Source organism: Tinamus guttatus, unplaced genomic scaffold, assembly GCF_059628265.1.
Source record: "Tinamus guttatus ecotype Peru unplaced genomic scaffold, ASM5962826v1 Tinamus_guttatus_pri_ptg000423l, whole genome shotgun sequence".
NCBI classification, from domain to species: domain Eukaryota; kingdom Metazoa; phylum Chordata; class Aves; order Tinamiformes; family Tinamidae; genus Tinamus; species Tinamus guttatus.
Window position 1 is genome coordinate 2,032,791 of NW_028288957.1, and position 25,186 is coordinate 2,057,976.

Here is a 25,186-nt window from a genome sequence, read left to right on the forward strand (position 1 = left end):
ACTTGGTTGATTTAAGCAGAGTAGATGACACGACTGTCACCTTGCGGCCACAGCACCCAAATACAAACAGAGCGGTAAAAAACATGATTCAGCCCAATTATGCCCCAAAACAAAGAGGGAATAGCAAATATCCTCTTCTTTTCATCCCAGTGTAGAAGCTCTCCTGAAAGGAACTCAACAGTTCTGCAGCTTTTCTCCAATCAACATAGTAGCACAGCAGGACACAGAAAAATTGAAGATACCCAGGCCCTCGTATAGCAAATTATCAGATGCACAACACCATAGTGAACGATACCCTGGGAGGCCAGTGACAAGGCCTCTGAAAAATCAGTGACAAGGACACAAAAATATCCAGACCCTTCGATCAATATATTTTAAGTGTATTTTTATTTACAGAGTGGAGATGCCTAATCAATTATAAGTTTAGACACCTAACAATTCAGCTTTTTATTTTTCTGTAGAAGGATATAAATATATACATGAAACACTACCAAGTAAACATAAACTGCAGTACTTCCAGTAAAAATTCACTACCTTTCTTATACTAACAGGCATCTTTTAAAATGTAAACACTGTTTTAAAAGATAGACCTTCTATAAAATATCCCTAACGGTACTGAAATGCTGAAAAATTCTGTGCCATAAACAAGCTTTAAAAATATACTAATAAAATATCTTTGCAATAAAGTTCGCCAGGATAAAATACTGCTTTGTATCCTTGCACCCCAAAACTTACCCAAAGCAGTTGCAAAACTGCAGGAGTCATTACAAGAGTTTTTTTTTCTTTTTTTTCTTTTTTTTTTTTAATTAAAATATCTTTATTTCAGTACTTTATCACAGGTTAAGAAAGCTGCAAAAAATGCAACTTTATTAAATATTATTTACTGTTATACAAACTCTCACATATGAGTCCATTGGCTGAAGATAATAGTGGTACTGTATGAGTTAGACCTTTTCCATACACCCCATATATTCCATATACTATATACCTTCACTGGAACGATGGATAGACTGTATAGCAAAGACACTTGACAGCAACTGAAGATAACGACTGGAACAGTATTTGGCAGAACAATCACAACATGCAAGAGCCTCTCGATTTCCTCATTTCCTTATTTTAAAAGCACTCAGGATCAGTATTTTATTTCCCTCTCTGTTGTTCTTCAGCTTGGAGGTGATTCAGGACATACAGGACAACTTGATAGCAGAAAATGTACTGATCCTGCAAGGGAAAGGAAATCACAGGGCACATCAAACCAATGGTTACACTAAGCAACTCACTGTCATCTGTTCTTCATGGGTGTACAGCGCTTGGCTTCAATACTGTTTTGGAAGTTAAACAAAATAAAACACACAATAGAGAGATGTGCAATGTCAGCTTCAGAAAATATGGGCCCTTGAGATGTCCAAACCTGAGGTAGGGTTAACTAGATCTATATCATTTCTAAATAATCATAATAATAATAATCACTTAACTTGTGCTGAAACACCTGCCTAAAGGAGGTTTCTCTAACACTTCCTTTGCAGACTAGAGCTCTCATTCCTTAGCAGAACAGATCAAGAGAGCAGAGTACATAAAAAACTGCTCATAGATGTAATTGTTAAATACAGACCAACATGCATCAGTTTGCATCCAATTTAATTCTTACAACACCAGCATTGGATTAGATGACACCAAGATAATCATTATGTGATTTTAATAAGTTTCCCGGCACATCAGAAATGTGATTCCAGGTTCCTTCCTGCAGTGTGGATCTGGAGAAGCCAGACTCACCTCTGTCTGAACCATCCCGTGTCGCTGCAGACGCATGGTGCGCACGAGGTCTGAGATGTCAAACTGCCAAGACAAACAGCAGCAAATGAAACGTCCCCAAGAGACACACACCCAGGCACACACAGCAAACATGCCCAGCACTGCACCAAAGAATCCGACTGAGTATATTCAACATGCAGTAGTGGAACAAATTAAAATTCATTAAACCCTGTAAGCATTTGGCAGGTTACCAGCATGAGCCCCATGTCCCCCATGTTGAAAGCATGCAGCCCCCCTTCATTAAAATACTCTCCTTCTCTTTCTTCCATATTTCCCCTGGCTCTCCAGCTTCTTTTTAAGAGTCGATTGTGCAAAAAATTGAGGTCCTTGGCGCAGTCTAGTAAAATGCTTTTAATTTCCCCAGGAGTATGTCTAGAACTTAAGGAAGTGCTTAGAGGCCCTACTGTGCTAAGTGTAGCATGGTAGTTTACTTGCTCTGAAAATCCACAAAGGGTTTTTTGCCATGTCAGCTTCCTGAAAGACACAGGCATAAGAAAAGCAGCACCCTCTTGTGGATCACAGAAAATGCATCTTCAGTTGTGCTAGAAAATTATTCGGTTAGGCCACTGTTTTAGGCTGAAGTATTTGCACGCCTTGAGTCTCTGACAACCTGCTTTAAACACAGAAGTAACCTTGTCACTGAGGCTGGGATTCAGCTCTTTAAATAACTGAATACCTCCCCGGAACGCAGCTCAGTCAAGCCCAAAGCATGGCTTAGTCCCTCCCCTCAGGCACTCACATCAAGATCTCTGCTGATGAGCCCTAGGACAACGTCTATGCAGATGAGGGTCCCCGACCGCCCGATGCCCGCGCTGCAGTGCGTCACGATGGGTCCCGCTCGGTGAACATGCCGCATGTAGGAGATGAACGTGAGCAGCTCGTCCGGTTGCGAAGGGGTGTCGTGGTCAGGCCAGGCGACGAAGTTGAGGTGCGAGATGTGCCGTACCTGCCCTGTCTGAGGTTTAAGAACACAATGACACCAAAATGTCACACCCAAAGGAAGAAAGGGAACGGGTAAACTCCTAAAAGAAACAGTCACAGGAGAGAGGATTTGCCCAGATCAAATTACAGGCATTCTGAATGACAATAAAAAAACGGAAACAACCAGCTACACTGAAAGAAATAAGCAGGTAATTAAATAGTATGAGACTCACTGTGTAAACTGCGCTAATCTCATAAAGTAATGAACCGTCCAATGTAAATTATTAGATATCTTTCTGTTCCTATGGCCAAAGGCATCTAGGGAACCACATTTAATGTCTTATTAACATCACTAAAACACCTCCTGGACCAAGGGCCTTCTCTTGTACACATCACACGGCAGCACAAGCTCTAACGTGGAAGTTTTGCCTAATAGTAATCACCAGATAGGGAGAACCACCCCCAAGCTACAGCTCACTGTAGACATGGGGACTGAAAGCAGGCAAGGGAGAAAGGGGAAGGCAAAAATGTGAGCTCTCAAAATAAATTCTGTGCATGCACAAGAAATTGATTCACTTACTTGGATGTCCTCAAGCTTCAGCACTCTGACCACAAAGCCCTTCAGCTGCTGGAGTCTTACAAGTGCAAGACGGAGTCTATCATTTATCATGATAGTTTTATTGAGCACATCTGGCCAATAGCGCTGGCATTTGATCTTTTCCCCTTCAACCTCTTGAGTCATCATGGCAATCACAGTACAGTTTTGCTCCCAAACCATTTGCCAGAAGTCTGCTACAGTCGTAGGCAGGGGTCCTTGACACGCAATGTAAACAAACTCTTCGGTCCCTACCGGCATGCGAACGAAGCTGGCATTGATGTATCCCCCATCGATGCCGAGAGGTACCCTAGTGGTATCATCTGCAAACCCAACACAAACAGAATCAGCTGAGGCAGATGCAGTTTTGATGCAGAAAGATTACTGACAATAGTGTATATATCTGTTCTACCAAATTTACATGGGTAAAGTGGAAGAAAGCTGTCTGGCTCCAGACATTCGCATGTATCTCATCCTGTTTCAAGTAGGATGTGCTCAAACAACTGAAAAAAAAATCTTTAAATATCCATCTCTACTTAGTACATTAGTCTTTTGTTTGTTGTTCTTGAAATCTTTATGAATGTTCACTTTGCATGTTTAGAAAATGAGCAGCAGACACACTTTTTTTTGGGGGGGCGGGAGGAGGGCAACACAGCAACAGAACTAGAACTGAGAATCAAAATGTGTTTTTCAGATCCAATCCCTCAGGCCCTATGGATGGAGACAAAACAATGGCATTGAACATCAGATTGGGACTTACATGGAAGTATGTTTTTATATCTGTTTTTTCTCCTATTCTCTTTTGCTTGCCCGATCAAACACTGATCCAAAGGTTTTAACTCTTGAAGATTCTGTAAACAAGAAATTACATATTTAGTAAAATGTGCTGAACAAGAACAAACGTTATGAGCAGTTATATAACCCAGTCTCAAAATGGCAAAAAACAGGAAAAACACTAATGTGGTTATGCAAAATAACAGAACTCACAGAACAAATCTCATTGCACATAGCTAGGAAAACCCAGCATGCGGGGGAATGCTGGGAGCAGTGAGGGAGAGGGAACTGTTATCCAGTAAATACTTCAGCTCCTTCTCCCCCCAGAACAGGTGCTTTAAAGTGGCTGTTAACATCTTTAAAACAAACAAACGAAAAACACCCACTGTTTTCACATTCTCCTGTGCTGCAGCTGGGTTTTGTAGTGGCTATTTCATCTTCTCTATGTCTGTTAGCTTCATACTCATTTAAGGATTTTCCAGAAATAATAAAATGTAACACACTTCTGAATTGAGATGCAGCTCAACCTAATCGTATGTCTGAGCTGCTGGCATAGGAAGGGAGACACATTTGGAAAATAAGATTTTTCACTCCTTTGAAGAGCTGCGGTGCTTAAAGCAGTGATGAATTAACCATTCAGTTCTAACTGCTTCATATAGTTAAAAACCAAAACTTTAGAAAAAGAAAAGGACTTAAAAGGACAGACTGTTACTTACTTCAATCTCTTTGGAAGGGACACCTTGTTCCAGCAATCCTCGCAACATCCTGATGACCGACTTTAACCTGGCCCCTGTATACTTGCCTCCAGGAACCACTTTCACAGTAGGGAGTGCAGAGATGTCTTCATTTGTCACTAAAGGGCAATCTGGAAGAAGAGCAAGACTGATTGCCATGTTCACATAAATAGCTACACTTCAGAAATGTCAAGAGCAGTGCAGTGTTACCATTTCTTTGTCATGCTCTATATGGTTTTCTTGTCAGGCATGCCCAACTCATATACCATTATTACACTTTTTATAAGAAGCCATGACTGATAAAGCACCCTTGAGGAAAACTATCCTTTTGCCACTTTCTGCTGCCTCCTACCTCGAGGATCCATCTATATACCCTAGGCACTACACAGATGACCCATTTGTTCAACATGCAAAAATAAATAAAGCAAAATCAGTACATAAGTAAAATCAGCTTTGGTCACTCCAGGAAATAAAAAGGGTACTTACTGAAAGTTCCAATAAAAACATTGAAACAAACACATCAAGCTTAATCCTTTGTGTAATTATAACAGACAATTTGGATAAATATACACAAGGATGAATTCAGAACACTGCACTTAACTGCATGGCCTGTGACTCTCTTTAGCAGTTCATGTCAAAATGTATTTTAAGTGATAATTGTACTAACTGCCATGTTTTCCAATAAAATTTGGTTATATCAAAGCAAATGTCCTTCAGTGTTCCTCCAAAACACAACAGAATTGATAAACCAAAAGTCTCTGTGGTACTGTAATTCAAAGTGCCCTAAACCTGCTGACTTAGCCAAAAGACTATTTTTTTCTTCATTTAACAGTACAGACACAAATCCATTGCGTAAGAATTTCAAGAGATGAAATTTCTGTTTCAAGAAGTAAAGGCTAAATTCTGCCAAACACATCAAATAGAGCAGTATTTCACTCTGCCAAACTGAAAAACAATGGAAATCATGAGGCTAAGCATAAAGGAAAAATATCGTGTCCCGAGGATGGAGTATCTGATAGGTCAAGCATGTATCAGATATTGACCTGATCACAAACACCACAAATGATCTCATGTTGTTAGAGCTGTTGTCAAGTAAATAGTATGGAAGAATAGACAATACAGAAGAAAATCTCACAGTTGGCTTCAACTCTAACTGCACATCCAACAGTGCCAACACTTGTTCCTATAAACTGTCATAAACTGAACATAAACTGGTTTAGGCTCAGCTGTAGATATCCTTTCTAGTGGGTTGTTGAGCCGTTTTATTTCCCATTGTAGTTATCAGAATTAGACCCTCAAAGCATATCCAAGACATTTTTAAATGCATTTCTGACATTCTGTGTATTTAATGTGATCCTCAATTTTGCACAGATTATTTATTGAAGCTCTTGCCTTTATGTATATGTTCTGGGTTTATGGATTCAATTGGCAGTTCATCACTTCCCCATGTGATTTCATCTTCATCTGCTTGGCTCAAAGGAGCTTGTGGAGGTGACCTAAAAAGACAAGAAATGGAAGTAAAAGAGAGTATCTGGAGATATCCAACACATTTGGAATCCAAAGCATTGCCAGAAAGTAAGTTATAATTGGAAGTGTTCTGGACTGGATGCATACAGGTGATCTTGAGAGTCTGGAAAAAGATAACAGCAGGGGAACAGCTGGGAAGATATGGACCTTTCATTGCAACTATGTTTCTAAGTCAAAGCAGCCAAACTGCATCCTAAAACACAACTGCACCTTTCCCAAATTCACTACCTATGCATTAGAAGATCTACCTTCAATAGCAAATTTTCTAGGATTGTTGAACGTGATGGTGATCATATCAAATATTTACTTATTATAATGACATTTTTCATGCCAAGATTTTAACCAAGCTTCCCCAAGATTTAATCAAAAGGAGAAAAGGTATATGCACCTTGTCTGAAGCATTACTTAAGACTGAGAATTAGAAATACCTAGCACAGAGACAAGAATTTCAAAGACTGAAATAGCTGGCTCGAAGGAATAGATAATCACTTGGCCAGGTTTATCCTTGGTTTTCCTTATAAAAAGCCTCTAAACACTATTTGGAACAGATGGATCAATAGACTATGGGGGCACTGTGCTCCACAACCAGGAAAAAAAAACACATGAAGGAGAAGGAAGCTTGTTAAGATGAAAAATTAAGACCATATTCATGAGAACTTTTCTTCTTTTTCCTCAAATCAAAGTTCCAATTAACATTGTACTAATTAAGTTCTCTAAAATTATCCGTACACATTTCCCAGTTATTTGTTACAAACACGTGCCTAAGGAATAGATTCAGGCAGGGTACAGTAAATCATACAATAACTGACTAATATTCAGGCAAATTATGACTTTTTGGATAACAAGAGTGGACAGAAAGCAATTCAGAAAGACACTGCACAGATATTTTATGGTTTGTTTGTATTATGATATATCCCTCTTCAGAGCTTCCACATTGTATGCATTTGCTTTCAACCAGCACCAGAAAGAAAGCCTTACCTCTCTGGGGTAGCTTGTACTTCACATTGTACTTCACAATGTTCTTCACAACCATTTATGTGTGTTGGCTAGGGGAAGAAATAGTTCAAAGCACAGTAAGATGAATACAACGCTCATCCACACTATTAAACTATGTGAACAAATACAGAACAGAGTATTTCAAGGGGACCAAGCTCACTCAGCCAAAAAAAAAAAAAAGGGCAGCTCTTGGTTCATACATTAGAAATAGCTTGAACTAATTCTCTGCTTAGTTCTTGCATAGTTAATTTATCACAGAGTAATTAGACATTACCTCAAAAATAAATTTATGTATGGTGTTGACAGCTACCACGGACAAAGACAGTTTCATCAACAATGCACATAAGATTATTTCAACAAGTTCTTTGCAAATAAAGAAAATAATAATTTGAAAGGAAGTGTCCAAGAAAGGGTAATCAGCAGACAAAGGCCTACCAGCTTCTTGCCATCTCACCTCTGAAAAGTCTTCAGGTAAAGATGATCCATCACAGTCTGTGTCTTCATACTTGTCCTCCATCAGCTTCCCATTCATCTCTGAGAGAAACAAAACCAGAAGATACAGAAATATATTGTTAGGTGAAGGTTTCTAAAAGACAAGGCTTCTTTCTGCCTCCTTTCCATTCAGAAAGGGTGCATCTTTCCAGTGCTCACATAACCACAAAAACAGAAAGTGCAGGAAGGCCTCAGATGCACATTCACCCTTAAGAATGAAACATGAACAGAAGAAGGTGCTGAGCGCTTTGATGCTTATGTAAGAGATGGCACAACTTGACACACGGCTTGGTTTTGGGGAAATCTCCATGCATTTCCAGTGCAATCTGCAGTTTTCAGACAGTGAAAACTTAAGAGGCCCGGCTGCTTATGCAAAACCAAGCATCTAGACATTCATCTTGCTCACAAAAGTGAGCTACAACAGGATGCATTTTTCCCAGATTACTGAAAGCAAAATCCAGATTTACCAAATGAACTTCTCTTCTGAGCTGCATCCACACTTCACTGGATGGAGCAAACATTCATCTGAGTTCTCATTGGGAAACCCTCACCTCACTAAGCTAAATGCTTACTCAGCATCTTGTTTCAGGAGGTGTTTTGTTGCTATTGACCTCTTTTTTCCATGGCTCTCAGTACCTGGCAGATGACCATCTGATGCAGCATTCCTGAGATGCAGGAGGGTCTGGGCCTCTGATGTGGCATTATTGCGATTTAAAAGGTTCTGGGCTTCCTCATCTACAACATCCAACAGATACTGAACGACTTCATTGTGGTCATCCTCATCATAATACTCATCATCTGGAATCTCTGTCCCTAAAAGGAAATGGCATGAAACAAGAAGTTTTTACAACAGAGAACGGGGCGGGGGAGGGAGGGAAGAGGGCAGACACCAAGAAGAACTCCAAGATCTTCTTTTTAAGGCATAAATTCCATCTGTTACTATCTTCTTCCTTCACTTCCCTCCTATAGGGGATCTCATTTCTGGTGTCTACTTCCAATATCAAATAATCTTTCTCCAGCAGAGCACAGCACCTGGAGATGAGCTGCTAAAACTGACTGTCAGCCTAACATCAACTCCATTGAGCCTATTCAGCAGTGCTACTGCCTTCCTTCTCTTGTACTGTGAATTAAAAACTGAATAATGCTGCCTTGGGCACATCTCTTCTTACCTGACTTGTCACTGTGCTTAGGCAAATCTGATATCTGATTGGTAAAGCCAAGGGAAGGGACATCTCTACACCCTGTGAGATTCATTAATCCTTTTGTTTGATGAATATTAGTTTCCGTATTTGCAGGAGACACTTCAAGGATGCCATTGCCATTTACCTAACAGAGCAAAGCACAGTAAATAATAACTTTTTAGGAGATTGCCATTTTATTTTAGTAACAAGCAACCCTTAACAAACACAGGACTACTTATCAAACAATAAAAAAGAATCATAGTAATTTCATATCTGAGACAGCTTGGCTGGAAAGGGCAGAATTCCACCTACAATTATGTAGTTTTTAGGTGCATTACAACTTTTACATGAAACTGAGAAAAACAAAATTGAAGATCTAAAACACACCCGATGGAGATGAATAAGCAACTACTACCAGAGAACACATTATAGCATCTCACTTGTTATTATATATCCTCTATAAAACATACAGCATTCAGGTTTCAATGCTCTTCTTCCCCATCCCACCTGTTCTTAGAAAAGTCTGAAGAGAAAATGAAATGCAACACACTGGTGAGTGTAAAATATAAATCATCTGCAGCAACTGGGAAGAATTTTTTCTGAATCCCTGTCCTGCATCTTTCTCATAAGGACATAGTATTTCTATAGTGCAGCTCCAAGCAAAGGGAAGGTCAGTTCCAAAGACTTGTGTATTTACATCGACCACATTGGTGACTTGTACATACTGACAGTGAGAATTTGCACATTTGAAGTAATGCAACATGAGGTTTCTTTTGTTTGCCTTTTTCCTATCTTCAACTTGTACGCAGTATCTTTTCTCTGGGCAGTGGAATTGCACACAATAGAACAACACCTACCTTGGGCCCATAAGCATCAGTTGCTGTTTCTGTTTTACCACAGTGATCGCCACGGGAGCAGCCTAGACAAAAGTGGGGGGTGGTGGAAAGGTGGTGGGGGAAATCAGGAGGGAAGAAAGAGACAACAACTCAACAGCGATATTTTCACAGTAATTAAATTATCCCCATCGATTATTTTTATTAAAGAAACAAGATGTTTATATTGTGAAATGAGTTACATTTTGGTCTGGTTGCTGGGCACTGCCACTGACTAAATACTAATAGCTGGATATTAGAGAAAAATTTTGAACAACAAGAAATGAGGAATCCCAAATGACTATGGAATGACTGTAGAATGTGTTTTAGTGGAGCTTTTAGAGAAAGCTCCAGGCAATAGGTGCTGGAGCTGACCTTGGTATGCAGAGTTTGAGCACAGCAACCAGACTAGGTTGAAATCTTAAGGCCCCTACCAGTTCCTTGAATCTCAACTAACATACAAGTGCCACTTGAAATAGGTGACTAAGCAATCCTTACCGTTAGCTTTCAGTGACCATGAATTTGAGCTATCAGGGCTTTTGGATTTTGGAAGCACAGGGTGACCATCTCTACGAAAAGAAATGTTTACAGACAATTTTATATTAAAAATATAAATAAATAAAACCATGTTAGCCAGACATGCACACATCAGTGTCTGACAGTAAGACACCTAAGCGCTATTTCTAACATGAGTTTTCTGGAGTGTTTAGAACATGCAGTGTTGGAGGCAGTGAGTAGTTAGGTTCTTATTTCCAAAAGTTTAGAAGATTTCGTAAGAGTCTACTTCATGCTAGACTCTGACAAGATTTAATCTCACAGTTTTAGGATCGAGCTCAAAACCTACAACTCTCAGAACTTTGCATTTGAAAATGGAGCCTCCTCCTTGTCTCAAAACTGAGCACACATCCAGAGCACTACGACTACTTTACTAAACGGTCTTGGTGATAACTATTTCAATGTACACAGTGTGGAGTGGGGAAAAAAAAAGGAACAAGCAAAAGCAAAATGCAGAGTGTTTTAAAGGAAAGGATAATTTCACCAGTTGAATTCAAAATGTGTAAGCTCCACAAACCATGGAAGGGAAAGTACAAAAACTGAGAATGCATGGCCTTTACAGTGTCAGCCCTGAAGAATATGTCTGTTACCACCACTCTGGTGGATCAGCTATCATGCCAGCAACATGCTTTATCCATATATTCATGCAAACATGCAAGAAAAACAAAGTCACAGGCAAGCATTTACTGCCAAAATATACCTGGTCACTTTGAGCACCACTTTAGGAAAAGAGGTTTCCAACATCCTTTTGGCTTCTTTCAGAGTCATCCCCTGTGTGCTTACTCCATTAATATAATGGATAATATCTAATGCATGGAGACTCTCATCTCTGGCAGCAACTGATTTGGGGAGAATGTCACTAATATACACAACTTGGTAAAGGCTATCATGCCCTCCTGATAAAGACAGACCTGTGCAGGAAGAAAAACAAGAGAAATTATGTTCTTTCTTTGCAACTAACTTGTTTTTTGTTTCTTTCAAAACCAGACCCAGAAAAACATTCTGCATTAGAGCCAAAAGTAATATAATTTGGTATTACCCAGCTCCTCCTTATGGCATGTCAGCGTAATATCAGGCAGTAAGTGAGGCAGCACTGGCATCTTGGGCAGCTCCAAAACACGTCCCAGCACTAGTCTGACAGTCTTTGGGGCGGCTCGGAGGAAATTCACTGCATCTGTGTGACTCATGTTAGTGACATCCATGTCATTAACCTGTCAAGATACAAACACCGGAAATCTCCTAGTTACGCTCCAAGCAGTACAGTTAGTGTTATTGAGGAAATAGACTTGCTATCACTCCTACTGATGGCATTTCACATTAAACGACAAAACAACAGATTCCCCATATGACAACAGCTGTAGCTCAATGTAGTTATCCTGAGAGACAGGACACATGTGTGTAACTCAAGTGTCACAAATGAGGAAAGTAGTTCACAATCCAAATGTTAAGCATATTCAAAAGGCATATAATTTGTTCCTATTAACAAAACAAAACAAAAAAAACAAAAAACAACAACAAAAAAAGAGATGCTATCCCTTTTTAAGCTCTGAAAGCCTGACTCAGAACCTAATCCAACCTAGTAGATATTTGTCCAAGTTTAAGAAAAAAGTCTTCAAGACTTCCAAGAAAAAGTTTTTCAAAGCCCTGATTTAGCAATGACTCAAAGCCATGCCCTATGTTACGCTCATCATGAGGACTACTTGCAGTGTCTAGCAGCTCCTATGCAAATTTGCACTGCATTAGAAACTAATACTATAATTAAGAACACCTCTATTACATAATATAACTAGCTGTTCAACTCAACAGTGGGTTTTTTTTTTCCACATTTGCTTCCTAACAATACGTTAGCCAAGAAGATTCTTTTGAATCTTCCAAATTTTCCTTTTCATGCAATGCCCTGATCTGGAAATGCTACTTCTCTCACTTTTATAAGGCGGTCTCCTGGTCGCAGTCTCCCATCACTTTTGGCAGGATCCTGAACAATATCATGAATGTAGCAGCCAATGTTATCATTTCCTTTGGTCACTGTGAAGCCCAGACTGCCCTTTTCTGACTTGGTCATGGTAACTTGGAGCTCGACTTCCTAAGGGAAGAAAATAGCGCTTTACAATGTAGACAAATTGAAACAACCTGAACACTTTAAAGAAACGAAGACAGCTAGAATGATCTTCAAATAACAACAGAGAAGCTTAACAAGGATTAAAGAAGAGCCCAGTATCTAAGCTGAGTTCGATAATGTTGTCAAGGTGCTGAGGCATTTAATGCCAAGTTCCAGATGGAAGCAGCACACACAAAACAGATGTGTGTGCATCGACAAGCACATGGATGAACCCGCACGCAAAGGAACTCATTATGTAACTAATTCCAACACGCTCCAATTCTGCATGTACAATTAAAGTCAGATTTAGCCTTGACAGGCTGGGAGTTCATATTTAATGGAAATAGTGATGCCACATAAACCCCACAAGGCTGGCCAGAAAATATTTGCAAACACTTGTATGAACAGTTATAGTCCAGTGTTTACAGCTGGCACACTGTAAAGGATGTGAATGCTGTTGGTGAGAACTGCATCCTGCTCCCATTTAGAGCAAATATAACCTCCAACGATTCCATCTGCAAATCAATACACATGGCTTCTATTAAGTTGCTCCCAATAACATCCAGCCACAGCAATAAGTACGCTCACATTGCTGCAAGATAGGAATAGGAAATTACCGGTTCATATTCTTCAGTACTTTTTTCCAGCTGACTCAACAAGGTCATTCCTCCCAGGTGTGGAGTCAGCTCAGGAACAGGACTCCCATATGAGTCATTTATTAAAATCGATGTGGTTACATCAGGAACAGTTCTACAGGTTGGGATCAATGGCAACTCCAGTGGCAGATTGCTACGGGAAAAGAAAAAAAACACAATAAAAAATTTGCAATGCTTTTAGTATTACTGGACAGTCTTACAATATGGTTGTTACTAATAAAAGAATGTTTGAATCATTGTTGACTTTAGCGTAGAAAAAAAATAAATAAAAAAGAAGCCTTTGAATTTCCATGAGTAGGTCCAATAAAATGTTTTTAGCAAACACCCCCTGCAACTCCCCCCAGGGATCACTCTGAGCAACATACCTGTCCTCAGACTCCAATTTGCTAGGAGTCTCATGAGCAGAATACAGGATGGTACGAACGGCCTCTTCATGGCCGCTGCGCGTCTCGTACGGGCCGGGTGCTTGTGTCACAGCTTCATCAGAGCTTTGGCAGAGGGCAGGACTCCGACTCCAGCCAGGGCCCATCTGTGCTGGGGAATCTACCACCTCCTCTTCACCGCTCCCACTGCTGTCACTGTAGCTGTCTCTCCTAGAAGGAGATTTTAGCATTTTCTTGCTCGGATCAGTAGTTTCATTTTCATCTGAGCTGTCGCCTTGTTCTCCATTTGATGGACCAGTAACTTCTTTGCTGACATCTGGAAATACTTGCTGGGGTGAATGGATGGGTGTCTACAGAGAAGAAGGACATTTAATGCATCAGACTGTGGTTTTCATGGTAGGAAAAAAAATGCAAAGGCTGAATAAAATTACTAAACCCAGTTAATCAATGGCTTCTTCCATTCTGATGTTGCCTCAATTATGTGAACGCATCATAGCGGTTTCACCGAGCTCAGGACAAATTCGCCATGACAAGCATGCAGAACTTAAAAGCGTATGCTGCTAAGCAACTGCAAAATCATGGAAGGAAAACAAATATATCCTTGGCTTGACTCTTGGGAAGCCTGCTGGCAGTCCTGACACTGCCCAGTAGCCCTCTCAGCAATTACCCCAAAATCCTTTGCAGCCAAAGTACACTGAGGATGATTGTGGTGGAGCTGAAGTCAAAATAAACTCATGCAGAAGTCAAGCAGGCAACATTTTAAGCCAAAAGTTTAACAGACAACAAAAACTAACCTAATTTACGCAGACTGGGGAGCGTTCAGCCAAATGGTGATGTACAGTTAAATTGAGGACAATTTTGTCAGTAATCCCATAAACCTCAAAAGATGCATCATTTAAAAAACTGCAAAGTTCTAGAGCATCATTTATGATTCTACTCATCAAATTCTCATGCTTGTGTATTCACCAGTCTGTGACACTTAAGCAAAACTGTTTATTTTTTTTACTATATCTACTACTTCATTAAAATAATTCTTGACTACAAACAGTTCATTATAGAATTAGTCTTTTGTATCAGTGTTTTATGCATGTGCATATCTCCTTTTCTTGCTATATTTTAAAGTTTGTATTTGTAAATTTAAGTTTCTGTGACCATACTTCAACTCTTAAAAAAATGAACCAAAATAGCTTCACAAATTGAAGACTATTTTCCATATTATACTTTCTTTCTTTTATTAAGGAAACCCCACTTGACAGATGTGAACTCCTCTCTAAATTCTATCCCAATTCTCTTTTGCTAAAATACATACATACACACATAGATGCACAAATATATATATAAATGGCCATGGTTTAAAATACTCTAAAATTGTTTTAAATACATCTCTTTACATGTGTTACAGAAAAACCTAATTTCTATTTGAGAGAGACTCCTTTTCACATCCCTATAAAATCTACCAGACACTCTCGAGGGATTTAGCACAGGAACCAGTTTTGAGCCCCGCTTCCAACCCATCTTTCCACCTCAAGATGGATTTCATTGACGAATCCCCCAGACCAAGTATTTAAAAAAAAGACTTACCAACAAAGAGGGATCAATGTCTGGTAGTATCCCAGGTGGGGGCCGACAAAGGAGAAGCGAAACTTCTGGAGATGTTCCTCTCAGAGCGGAGATGACCTCCTACGGATGCAGATTCAGTATTAGAGACAGGCCCCAGAACTTGCAGAATTCATACAGCAAGAGTTCCACTAGCCAGATCAACAGTAGACAGCACAAACCTGCTGGGATAAACCCTTTAGCGATGCCCCGTTCACTTTCAAAATGACATCCCCAATTTCTATTTGCCCGCTTTCCGCAGCAGGCTGTCCTGGGAAGAGCTTTTTCACCCTCACAATTGTCGAGCCCAGTTGTTCGGGGGTGAGGTTGTCTTCACGGCAGAAACTGAACCCGAGGCCTGAGCTGTTCTTCAGCAACTTGACCTCAAATGTGTTCTCTGCAAGAGGAACAGGAACGGATCATTTCCTACAGCACAGTGGCTGTCACGTTTTTTATCTGTTCTCATCGAGACAGGAACAGCAGGATGTGGAAGTCCCTCAAACTCCTTTCAGCATCTCTCTCGAATAGCACCAAAGCTAGCACCTCTTACTGCAGCCTTGCTACAGCCCTGTCCTGCAAGAAAGGCGAAGCATCCTCTAGAGAAGCATTTTTCTGGAGAAACTGGGAAGCATCAAACAGCAGCGAAAGAGGAAACAGTTAACAGTAACTGAGTTACTGAAATCTGAAAAGAAATTCTGAAAACAATGCAACAGCACAAGGACAGAGACTGTATTATGTGCAGGAGTTTGGAAAAAAAATTCTAGCTCCTCTGTCTCCCGTTTTTCTTTCTACTCCACAGAAGATAACCAAGGGAAGAATTACCAAGTCTAGAAGACGCTTTTAAAGCATCACACAATTTTCCTACACAATCTGACCTGCAGTGACGAAGCTGTAGTCTTTGGCACTTGCAGCTTTGGCTGCTGGTTTCTCGTGGGGCTCGCACTGCCCCAGCTCATGCGGCGGCGTGCACTGCGGCGTTACTGGAGCGTGGACTTTGGCTGCTGAGAGCTGCCCCTTTTCCAGCAGCAGATGTACCACCTAAAGAAACGAAACATTCTCTTGTTAACTTGCACTGCTCATGGAAATGGTACCAACTAGAGTACACACTTGTTTCTAACCTGCCAGGGTCCTAAATTGTATAGTATTCTATTAACTTCCCAGATACCTCCCTCACATATCACAGAATCACAGAATCATTAAGGTTGGATATCCTTATATTGTTCATCATTTTAAAGGCTGTGAGAAGTTCCACCATGCAGAGACTGACTTGTGAGATATTTGCCAACGGCAAGTCAGAAAAGGGTTTCTTCAAATAAGGCCATGAGGGGTTAAGGGCCCAAGATGTTGGCACTGAGTTGCTCACCTGCCCAGTGTTTCTCAGTGTTTCCACCGCTTGCTTATGGGTAGCACCTTCCAAACTAATCCCATTGACTGAGAGCACGCGGTCACCTAGGAATAAATGACAAATAACTGAGGACAAATTAAGCAGAACACACTCTATAAAACATTTATGGCACACAAACACCTTCAGTTACAGACGGAAATCCTCCCAGCTCCCCACACTCTGAGGAAAGAGCAGAACTTTATAACTGAAGTGCTTTGAGACAACTCCATGTCAAAGATGGTGATCTCTATCAAAGCGATGTTTTGTAAAGTAACATAGAATCTTTAATAAAAACAAGTCTTAGCCCAATACTGGGAATCTACACGTCACTAAGGCATGGGGGCTGCCTTACAAACAAGCAAAGCCGTAGCAACTGCCCCCATTTTCTGTATCAAGTTACCCAGCAGGGCATCAAGAAGGCCACAAACAATACAAAGCCCTTCTCTCTTAACAGCTGGCACTGAGCAGCGCTCTCCATTAACACAGGTTGCACTAAAAAATAAATTCCTGTAATATATTAAGTATTTTTTTCTCCAAAATTGCAGGAGTTTTCTGTTGGCTCTGCAGTCGCTTTGTATTTTGGGTTAATATTTTCTCTTCTTCAGCTGCGGAATCAGCTACCAAGTCTCTAGCACTTAGCATTTGCTCCAAGGCTCTGTGAATTGCTCATTATTGTTGCACTCCAGGGAGACAATATTTCAAATGACACATGCAAACGCAGTGACAATGACTAAGCAAATGGGGCCAAAAAGAGTTTTGAGCTTCTAGGCCACAGTGTATCCCTTCCAGTTCCCCACAGAATTAGTCAAATTCACTCCTCTGTTTTTCACATTGAGAATGCCCACCAAGAGAACTAAAACAGTACCTTTTTCTATTCTGCCATCCGCTTCAGCTGCTCCCTTGGGAATGACTGCTTTCACATAAATGCCTCCATGCCGAATACTAGTATTTACACCACCCTAGACGGAGAGCAAGAACATGATTTGTCAGCCTTTTTGCAGCTCGAGGGCTTAGTCCTTAAACACAGTGGCACACGAGGAAAGCTATACTGAGGAAGCACTCTGGTTACTGGCGTGTACAGGCAACAGCCAAACTGTCCAAAACTAAGCGTTACACAAGGCGTGTTCTCCCATCCATGGGTCTTGCTACAAAAGAAAGATGGGGCAGGAAGGCTGTAGGAACACATTGCACCACAGTGCGGCTGTCCCCCTGACAAATCAGTGTCCTTGAGGGACAGAAATGTGTTGACACTCTGCTGCAATCTGCATGCTTGCATGCACGTGGAAGCTCGGGGATGCACGTGAGCACAGCATGCAGCAACAGCCACAGCAGAAGGCGCACACCCATGCAGTGTCCTACTCCAACTTGCCCTCTCTGATGCAACATCCAACTAAAGAGCACGGCTTTCTCTCAGATCTGAGAAGTTGGAAGGTCTGAGCTGCAAAACAACTGCTCTAGCTCAAACAGCACTGCTCTTGGAGGCTCTTAGTTTTCCTGGCTCTCAGACAGCTACCACTGCGCTACTGCTGCTTCCCCATAAACGTGGGAGGAAAGAGGAGCCCAACAACGTGTGAACATGTGCTGCCAGAGTGCACTGTGTTACATGGGAAATCGTAAAACACAGAGCTGCTCTTTTCCTCCCTGTACAGGACGGCCAAGGGTCAGAGAGGAGGCTGAAAAAGGAAAGGACAAGGGAAACAACATTTGGTCATCCCCTGTGGGAAGCCTTGGCAACTGCTGGCACTCGCTAACGTTTTCTACAAAGCCAATGAATGAGTGCAGCTGGTTGGCTGCTATTTAGGAGCTAACACCTCCTGCATCATTATGCCTCCAGCCATCGGCAACTTTAAGCTCTGCTCCAAAACATTATCAGCACTTTTAAAATTCTTCTAAGTAAATTTTTCTTATTTACAGTAAGTAATAGGCAATGACCCAGCCTACGGACCCCAGATTTCTGTATGGTAGTCCAAATTTTCTTACCAAATATTGCAAATGTCTTGCCTTCTTCCTCTGCCATACAGAAAACATTTTGTCTGATGGGACAAAGCAAAATGACTTTGGATAGACTGGGGTGCTCAAAGGAGAGAGTTGCATTTTGCTCCTCTCAGATCCAAGAAATTACATGTCACTCATGCTCCTATCTGGGTGGTCACACAGGGGAAAAGGCTGGTGTTGTTTTAGTTATAAAGCACAAAACCCACCAGCTTTGAACTACAATTAATAACTGCTCCTTGTTGTAATTGTTGGTGGTGGTGGTATTTTTTTGGTCAAATTACTGTGTATTTTGCTCATCAATCACCTAGAGATGAACTTAACTTTCTGCTTTTTATCTAGCAGAGGGAGAACTCAGAACATGGCATTCATGGAAGTGCACAGGTACCCTCAGGTAATAACTGGCACATCATGGCCTCCAAAGCCTACCAGTAAAGGTCTAATCTCTCTGTACTACTCCCTTGCAAATTCGCTACTTCTGGTTATTTGGGAACAAGGGACAAGGACTGTCCTTTCTATTTGCACTTGTTAAGTGGCTTCTGCAGGGCCTCCACAGTAAATCGACAAGCAAAAAGGGTTTCTTATTGGGGAGATAACAAAAACGGATTTCTATTAATGTTTTTCAAATTTTGTAAGAGGGATTATTCAACAGTAAAACTACACACTGAACAGTGGCGCTATAAAATACTTTGCTTCCTCGTAGCTTAGGAATTTAACAGGATGCTGGGAGTAGAGAAAAAGAGAAAACATCTCAAAACCTTGTCAAACAGTACCGTGACACTTATTCCCAAGCCGTTATCTTTTTTGGCTAGTTCAACCTCAAAGATATCTCCAGGTTTAAGAAGCGTTGCAGCAATCTTTTTAGAATTTGTTTTCTTCGCTGTATTCCCTGGAGAAGATTCCTTTATAAAAAAAAATAAATAAAAGAAACAACAAAAACGGGATTTTCTGTTAGAAAGAACTTAAAGGATGTGCTTGAAATACTAAGCTAATCCCAGAAGATATGAGAAGGTAAAAAAAAATTTCCATAGAGATAGTAACTGGACTATGACCATATTGGACAAGTTACAAGCTTGTAACTCATTATCATTATCTATAGATTCATTATCTATAGAATCAACACGAGGTTGTTAAGCTGAAAGCATCTCATTCGGGACACTCTTCTTATGAGGCCATTTTAAATTCTTTGGAAACCACAGACATGATTTTTCTGCTTTTACTTTTACACAAAAACATCAATTTATAAGGAAAAAAAGAACAGTGCATGACTTGATTCTTGTGAGCCAATTACTGCCATTTCAGTTCTTTGGTAATTCAAAGCTGTATCTTTTCCTCATTCCAAGGACTTGAAGCCCTAGCTTTTGGAAACACGTACTCAACAGTAACACTCAGAGGATTTGTGACCAGGGCTAAACTGGTGACTAAGTTATCTTCACTCCCAGCCCCTTCTCCTTACTCGCACAGCCGGCCAGCTAATTTCAGTATCCTGTGACACTTGTGGGAAGCGTTCATATGAAATACACTCTGCCTTTTTAGCTGCCTGTTGCTCCTGACTGCTGGAATACGTTGCTTCATCCATGTCAGAATCCCCCCGGTCAGAATATTCCACAGACTCTACCGCCCCAGGCCTTTTCGTTTTGGCTCGGGTACTGTCAGACGAGGATCTTCTCTTCTCGTTGGCTCTGGCGAGCCCGGGCAGGGGATCGCTGTACAGCTGAGCGTCCTGCTGGCCTCTACCGCTCGCGCGCTTGCCAAAGCAGCCCGCTGCCTGGCTCTGAGACAGGCTGGCACTCTCAGTCCTTGAGTCCTGGGAGCTCAGGCTTCCGTCCCGCTTGCCTGACAAGCCGGACAAGCTCCCCGAGAGGGGCCTCTGGTGACCTCGTGGGTGGCCGGGCTCTTCTGAAGAGGACTCTGCCTCGTTGTCCTGCACCGACGACGGCCGCCTTGAGTAACCTCTGGTTCCATTGGGAAGGTGCACGGGGTTAGACGATGCTGTGGAGCAGGAGACAAGACAGCCAACAGTAAATGTAAACATCTGCTGTAGGACAAATTCCTCAGCTCTTTGAACAGCCACACAAGGATTATCAGTTCATAACAGGCGGAGCACTTGTCAAATAAGGTACAATCAGCGTGTCCTCACCAACGTTGACTTTAACACGCTGAGTTCATTCCCAGTACCCCGTTTCAAGCAGATACAAGCTGGCATCACCTGTAGAGGTGACGAGTAAGCATGGTGTTTTCAAGCTAATGCAATTGCTTAGATAAATGCTTCCCAGAACAAGTGCTTTACAAAAGGTGTTAGAGAAGGCAGAGCACTCAAGCTCAAGGCCATCTGTAACAGTAAGGAATATTTCCCTCCATACCTTTGGGAAGCTTGTCCTTGGGCTGAGAGATAACAAGCGTCACTTCTTCAGGTGCGTTCTCTAAAATTTCTAATGCTGCATGGTGGCTCACACCCTCCAAACTCGTGCTATTCACAGATATTAGTCGGTGGCCTGAGCAAAAAGATTTATTCAGAACCCAGCAAGACAACATTTACATTTGCAGCCTTCAGTGAGGATGTGAAAGCACAAGTCTGAAAAATCTCTACACACAAGGCAAAGAATAAATAATACTGCTGCTAGAAAAAGGAACTCTAATAATTAGAAAAAAAAATGAATACTTCTTCTTCTTAAATCCAACAAGTTTTTTCCATATTACAATGTTTTTTGTGACTTTCATCACACATTTCTATCTTCTGACTTATGAAGAGAAAATACAAAAGTAAAAATCAGAAGTGAAATAAAAAACTATGGTATGAAGGTTTAAAAATTAGATTTTCAAAGCGTCCATCAAGAGATAATAGCAAACAACAACTTTTCTTTGGAGGTAATTTTAATCTTTGTTTCTTCAATTATTGATTTTTGTTTAATTCAAACAAAAACTTTTATTTTCGAAGAGTCTAACAAAGAACTATCACCATTCTTCTACAGCTATCAAGAAGATAACTAAAGGCTGGTATTTTTAAATGACACTTGCAGCCATAGATGAAAATGGCACTAAAAAAATACCTTTCCTCCCTCCTCCCAACCTTTCACATGTACACCTCTCCTTATTTACACTATTCACCTGGTTTGAGAGATCCTTCCAAATCAGCTGGCCCTCCAGGAATAATTGAATGAATAAATATTCCCAGATCAAGTTTCCCTGTCTTCTCTCCACCAATTATGTGAAAGCCTATTAAAAAGAGAAGCAAAGTATGGAAATACATCAGTTATCAGAATCTTTAATTAACACGGGACAAGTATCTCAGATAAGACAAAAATTTAGCTGGTCTAATAAGTGTAAAGTAAAAGAAAACCAAACACCTTGAAGTCCACCTGAAAGTAAATGATAAATCAAGAATTAAAATGCAGAAGTCATTTGAAAAATTGTTTTGCTCAAATCTGACAATGTTTTTTTTTTGTGCAGTCCAGGTTTTGTATAATTGCCTTTTGCTAGTTTCCAGCAAAGGCTAGAGAAGACAGCTGTGACAACAGAAACAAACATATAAACATGTGATGTTATAGGTAAATTTGCAGAAGAAATACACTTTCTGTTATAGAAAATAAAAAACAAAAAACATATTTTCTCAATTGTTCACTGCTTAAATGTCTGGCTTCGGTTTTGAGAACACAGTTTTACAAACCCTATTTTCTGTATTAAAAATTTAAACACTTGTCCTTTACAGCTGAGGCTCCCAGACAACTTCTACAAATTCTACTAGGTAAACCTGGGGAAGAATGTCCGTAATAAAAAATAATAATAAAAACTGAACTACTCAAAGCAGCAAAATAATACGGATTGTGCACTGAAGAAAAAAGGGGTGTAGATGCATTTCTCTCATCTTTGCTCAAGTCTAAGATATATACTATGATTGTGTAGATTTCTCTCATTATTTCAATTAGAAAATTGTCCTATTTTGAGTCACAGAACAAACTCCTAAGGGACATTTCAAAGAGCTTCCCTGCAGTGAAACTGATATCGAATTATTCGTTACTCATACAGAGAAAAATTGTGTGGGTTTATGACAAAAACAAGTTAGTGGTAGGAGGAAAAAAAAAAAAAAAAAAAGAATGCAATCCAAATATCTTGTCTTCCAGGTTCTTTTTAACCTCAAATTAATGTTCCATACAGTGATATTTTGAGAATAAGAACAAAAATGTACTGAGTGCCTATTGGCTTCAGAATGTTATTTGGTCTCTAAGGCCTCAAAGCTGTTGCAGCTGTGTGGTGCGCACAGGGACACAAACCCTATATCTGAAGCAGGGAAGAAAAAAAGAAAAAAAAATCAAGGACCCAACTTTAGGATGATAGTTTCATGCTGTAAATATCTCCTTTAATTTATATATGAAAAAAGTAGGAGACAGCCTTGTTTAACACCACTCAGCAAGTGAGTAAGGAGATGTGAGCAAGAAAATCTGGGCTTCAACATCCTAAATTAACATCTTGGAAAACCAGCTGCTGTCTGTACTGCTTTCTTCAGTTCTACAATAAACACCAGAAGTAACAGGAAAGTCTATTTTACTTTTGGCTTCCTTGTGCAAGACTTAATAATAATAACAGAAATAATTTTAAGGCAACTTACCTAAACCCATTTTTTCATCCTTTTTCAAGTTCACCAAAGTGATTTCTCTTTCTGGTGTCGAAACTCTGCTCTGCACCGCTTGCAGCATGTCACCTGAAAAGCCAAAATTTCACCATCAGACTCTAGCTCAGTGCATTCATGAGGTTTTAGGTTTATGCTTAAGTTCTACTCCTCAAATTGAACTACTACTCTGAGCAGCAGGTTCAAGTTTAATCTTCCCAGGCCATATCCAATTTTAACATCGTTGTAACAAAAATTTCACAGATGCAAAGTCTCTCCGCAAAAGCAATGCAGAACAAGTGAATTTTGTGTTTAAGGGAAGGTCCTGTCCTACAGCTAGGAGAGGAACCTGATTTAAGACTACCTAAGAAATAAACGAAATTGGTGGAACACGGGAGCACTGTCTTAAGTACCAATTAAAACATACTGACTGAAGTACTTAAATAGATGATTTATCAACTTACCATTGTCTTTTAACGGTGTTGATGATGGAAGATTTCCAGAACTATTCATGCTCACGCCTGGGATATGAATGCAAATATTAGACACTGCTAGTAACACTTCTTATTTGTTTCTATTTAAATGAAAAGTATCGAGAAGTATTTCAGGCTTTACACAGAATATATATGAGCTAATTCTTAATACTACGCTCCTTATTTGTTTAACAATGAAGTAAATACCAAAGTAACTTTGCTTTAGCAAATCCTTATTATTCTTGGACTCCAAACAGAGCTGCAAGTCTAGATGGATGCTAGCTCATACAAAAGGCAAAGAAATAAATCAAAGGCAAAGACTTGGCTTTTATGACCACTCAACTTCAGATAAAATTAATGGAGTCTTAAGAAACCAGATAAATCAAAGACTGACATGACTGGATGAATACACCTGATTTAATGAACCAACATCAAAGGTAGCCTTGCAAGACCTTTTGCAGTAATAAATAAGTTTGTACAGTAACAAGAAATTTGCATTAAATATCTCTACTCCGTTTAGTTTGTATAGAGGACAGAATTTTCTTTATCATCACCAATGCCAAGGAAATATGTCTGTATGTTAAAGAAGATGAAATAACTAATGTAACAAATCATGGAAATAAATGAGGTAAAATACTTCAAGAGTCTTAGCAAAGCAGTCATGGACTTCTCAAGCCCTGATGCTCACCTCTAAATCTTCCATCTGCCCAGGAGATTAGGGCTAAGTGTGTAAGACCGCTAATTCCAAACCTAAATGCACAGGATAAATGGCTACAAGCAGTCGCTACAGAGACTGCGTTCTTCATCTCACTTCTGAGTGGCTTATGCCCTTCATGCTGAAAAAACACAGGCCTCAAGTCAGCATCTGATTCACAGGTCGTTTGGGGCCAGTGGAAATTGCAGCAGGAGCTTGTAGGCCACTGTGTGTAGTTATTCCTTTAAACTCATGTCTTGCACTAAGTTTTTCTCACATTTCATAATTATTCAGTATTATGATTTTCAACACACAAATAGCAAACTGAGATTCCAGTCCAAGGTTCTCATTTCTGGAACAAGTATATAATCAGAGAATCTCCTATATAACCAGAGAACTAAGGCATACAAACATTAAAAATAACATACAGGAATTGAACAAGTTAATTTAAGCGTTGCTAGCTACTCTGGAGTGTGTGTATTGGTGTGTATATGTATGTGAATACTGTGTGTGCTTACTTAGACCATCTGTGTCCAAGCTAAGAATATTAAGAGAATGATCATTTTTTTCAGTGCTTTACAGAGTGTTCTTGTGAAAGATGTGATGCACTGCAAAACTCATACCCAATTCATTACATCCAGGTAAGAGCAAACCCAAGAGCACAGTGGCAATTCCGCTCAAAGCAAACAGGCAGTAGCTGCTTTATGCCAAATGTCCAAAAATCAACTCCACTCCCTGTCAAAATTGACAATTTCATAGCAAACTAAATAGGAAGACAGGCAAATGATTAGGAAATTCTTACAATAAAATGACACCTCTAAGTGCCAAAACGGAACATGTTTTGT

General features: G+C 40.2%; 1 protein-coding gene across 1 annotated transcript in view; it reads right to left on the bottom strand.

The window, feature by feature from the left end:
• Positions 1-789: 789 nt before the first annotated feature.
• The window catches only part of PTPN13 (protein tyrosine phosphatase non-receptor type 13), a 92,120-nt gene continuing 67,723 nt past the window's right edge, over positions 790-25,186 (bottom strand). Inside the window, exons 20-48 of the mRNA XM_088531632.1 lie at positions 23,639-23,695; positions 23,175-23,267; positions 21,677-21,784; positions 20,932-21,063; positions 20,097-20,560; positions 19,327-19,470; positions 17,442-17,535; positions 16,556-16,641; positions 16,068-16,230; positions 15,375-15,589; positions 15,178-15,276; positions 13,579-13,946; positions 13,175-13,346; positions 12,384-12,542; positions 11,499-11,670; positions 11,160-11,370; positions 10,403-10,473; positions 9,890-9,951; positions 9,021-9,177; positions 8,488-8,664; positions 7,814-7,893; positions 7,342-7,409; positions 6,229-6,332; positions 4,819-4,967; positions 4,089-4,179; positions 3,314-3,651; positions 2,552-2,767; positions 1,774-1,836; positions 790-1,221 (exon numbers count right to left, since the gene is read on the bottom strand). Coding sequence (XP_088387758.1) covers positions 1,141-1,221; positions 1,774-1,836; positions 2,552-2,767; positions 3,314-3,651; positions 4,089-4,179; positions 4,819-4,967; positions 6,229-6,332; positions 7,342-7,409; positions 7,814-7,893; positions 8,488-8,664; positions 9,021-9,177; positions 9,890-9,951; positions 10,403-10,473; positions 11,160-11,370; positions 11,499-11,670; positions 12,384-12,542; positions 13,175-13,346; positions 13,579-13,946; positions 15,178-15,276; positions 15,375-15,589; positions 16,068-16,230; positions 16,556-16,641; positions 17,442-17,535; positions 19,327-19,470; positions 20,097-20,560; positions 20,932-21,063; positions 21,677-21,784; positions 23,175-23,267; positions 23,639-23,695 — 4,394 coding nt within the window. The 3' untranslated portion in view covers positions 790-1,140. The remainder of the gene's footprint in view (positions 1,222-1,773; positions 1,837-2,551; positions 2,768-3,313; positions 3,652-4,088; positions 4,180-4,818; positions 4,968-6,228; positions 6,333-7,341; positions 7,410-7,813; positions 7,894-8,487; positions 8,665-9,020; positions 9,178-9,889; positions 9,952-10,402; positions 10,474-11,159; positions 11,371-11,498; positions 11,671-12,383; positions 12,543-13,174; positions 13,347-13,578; positions 13,947-15,177; positions 15,277-15,374; positions 15,590-16,067; positions 16,231-16,555; positions 16,642-17,441; positions 17,536-19,326; positions 19,471-20,096; positions 20,561-20,931; positions 21,064-21,676; positions 21,785-23,174; positions 23,268-23,638; positions 23,696-25,186) is intronic.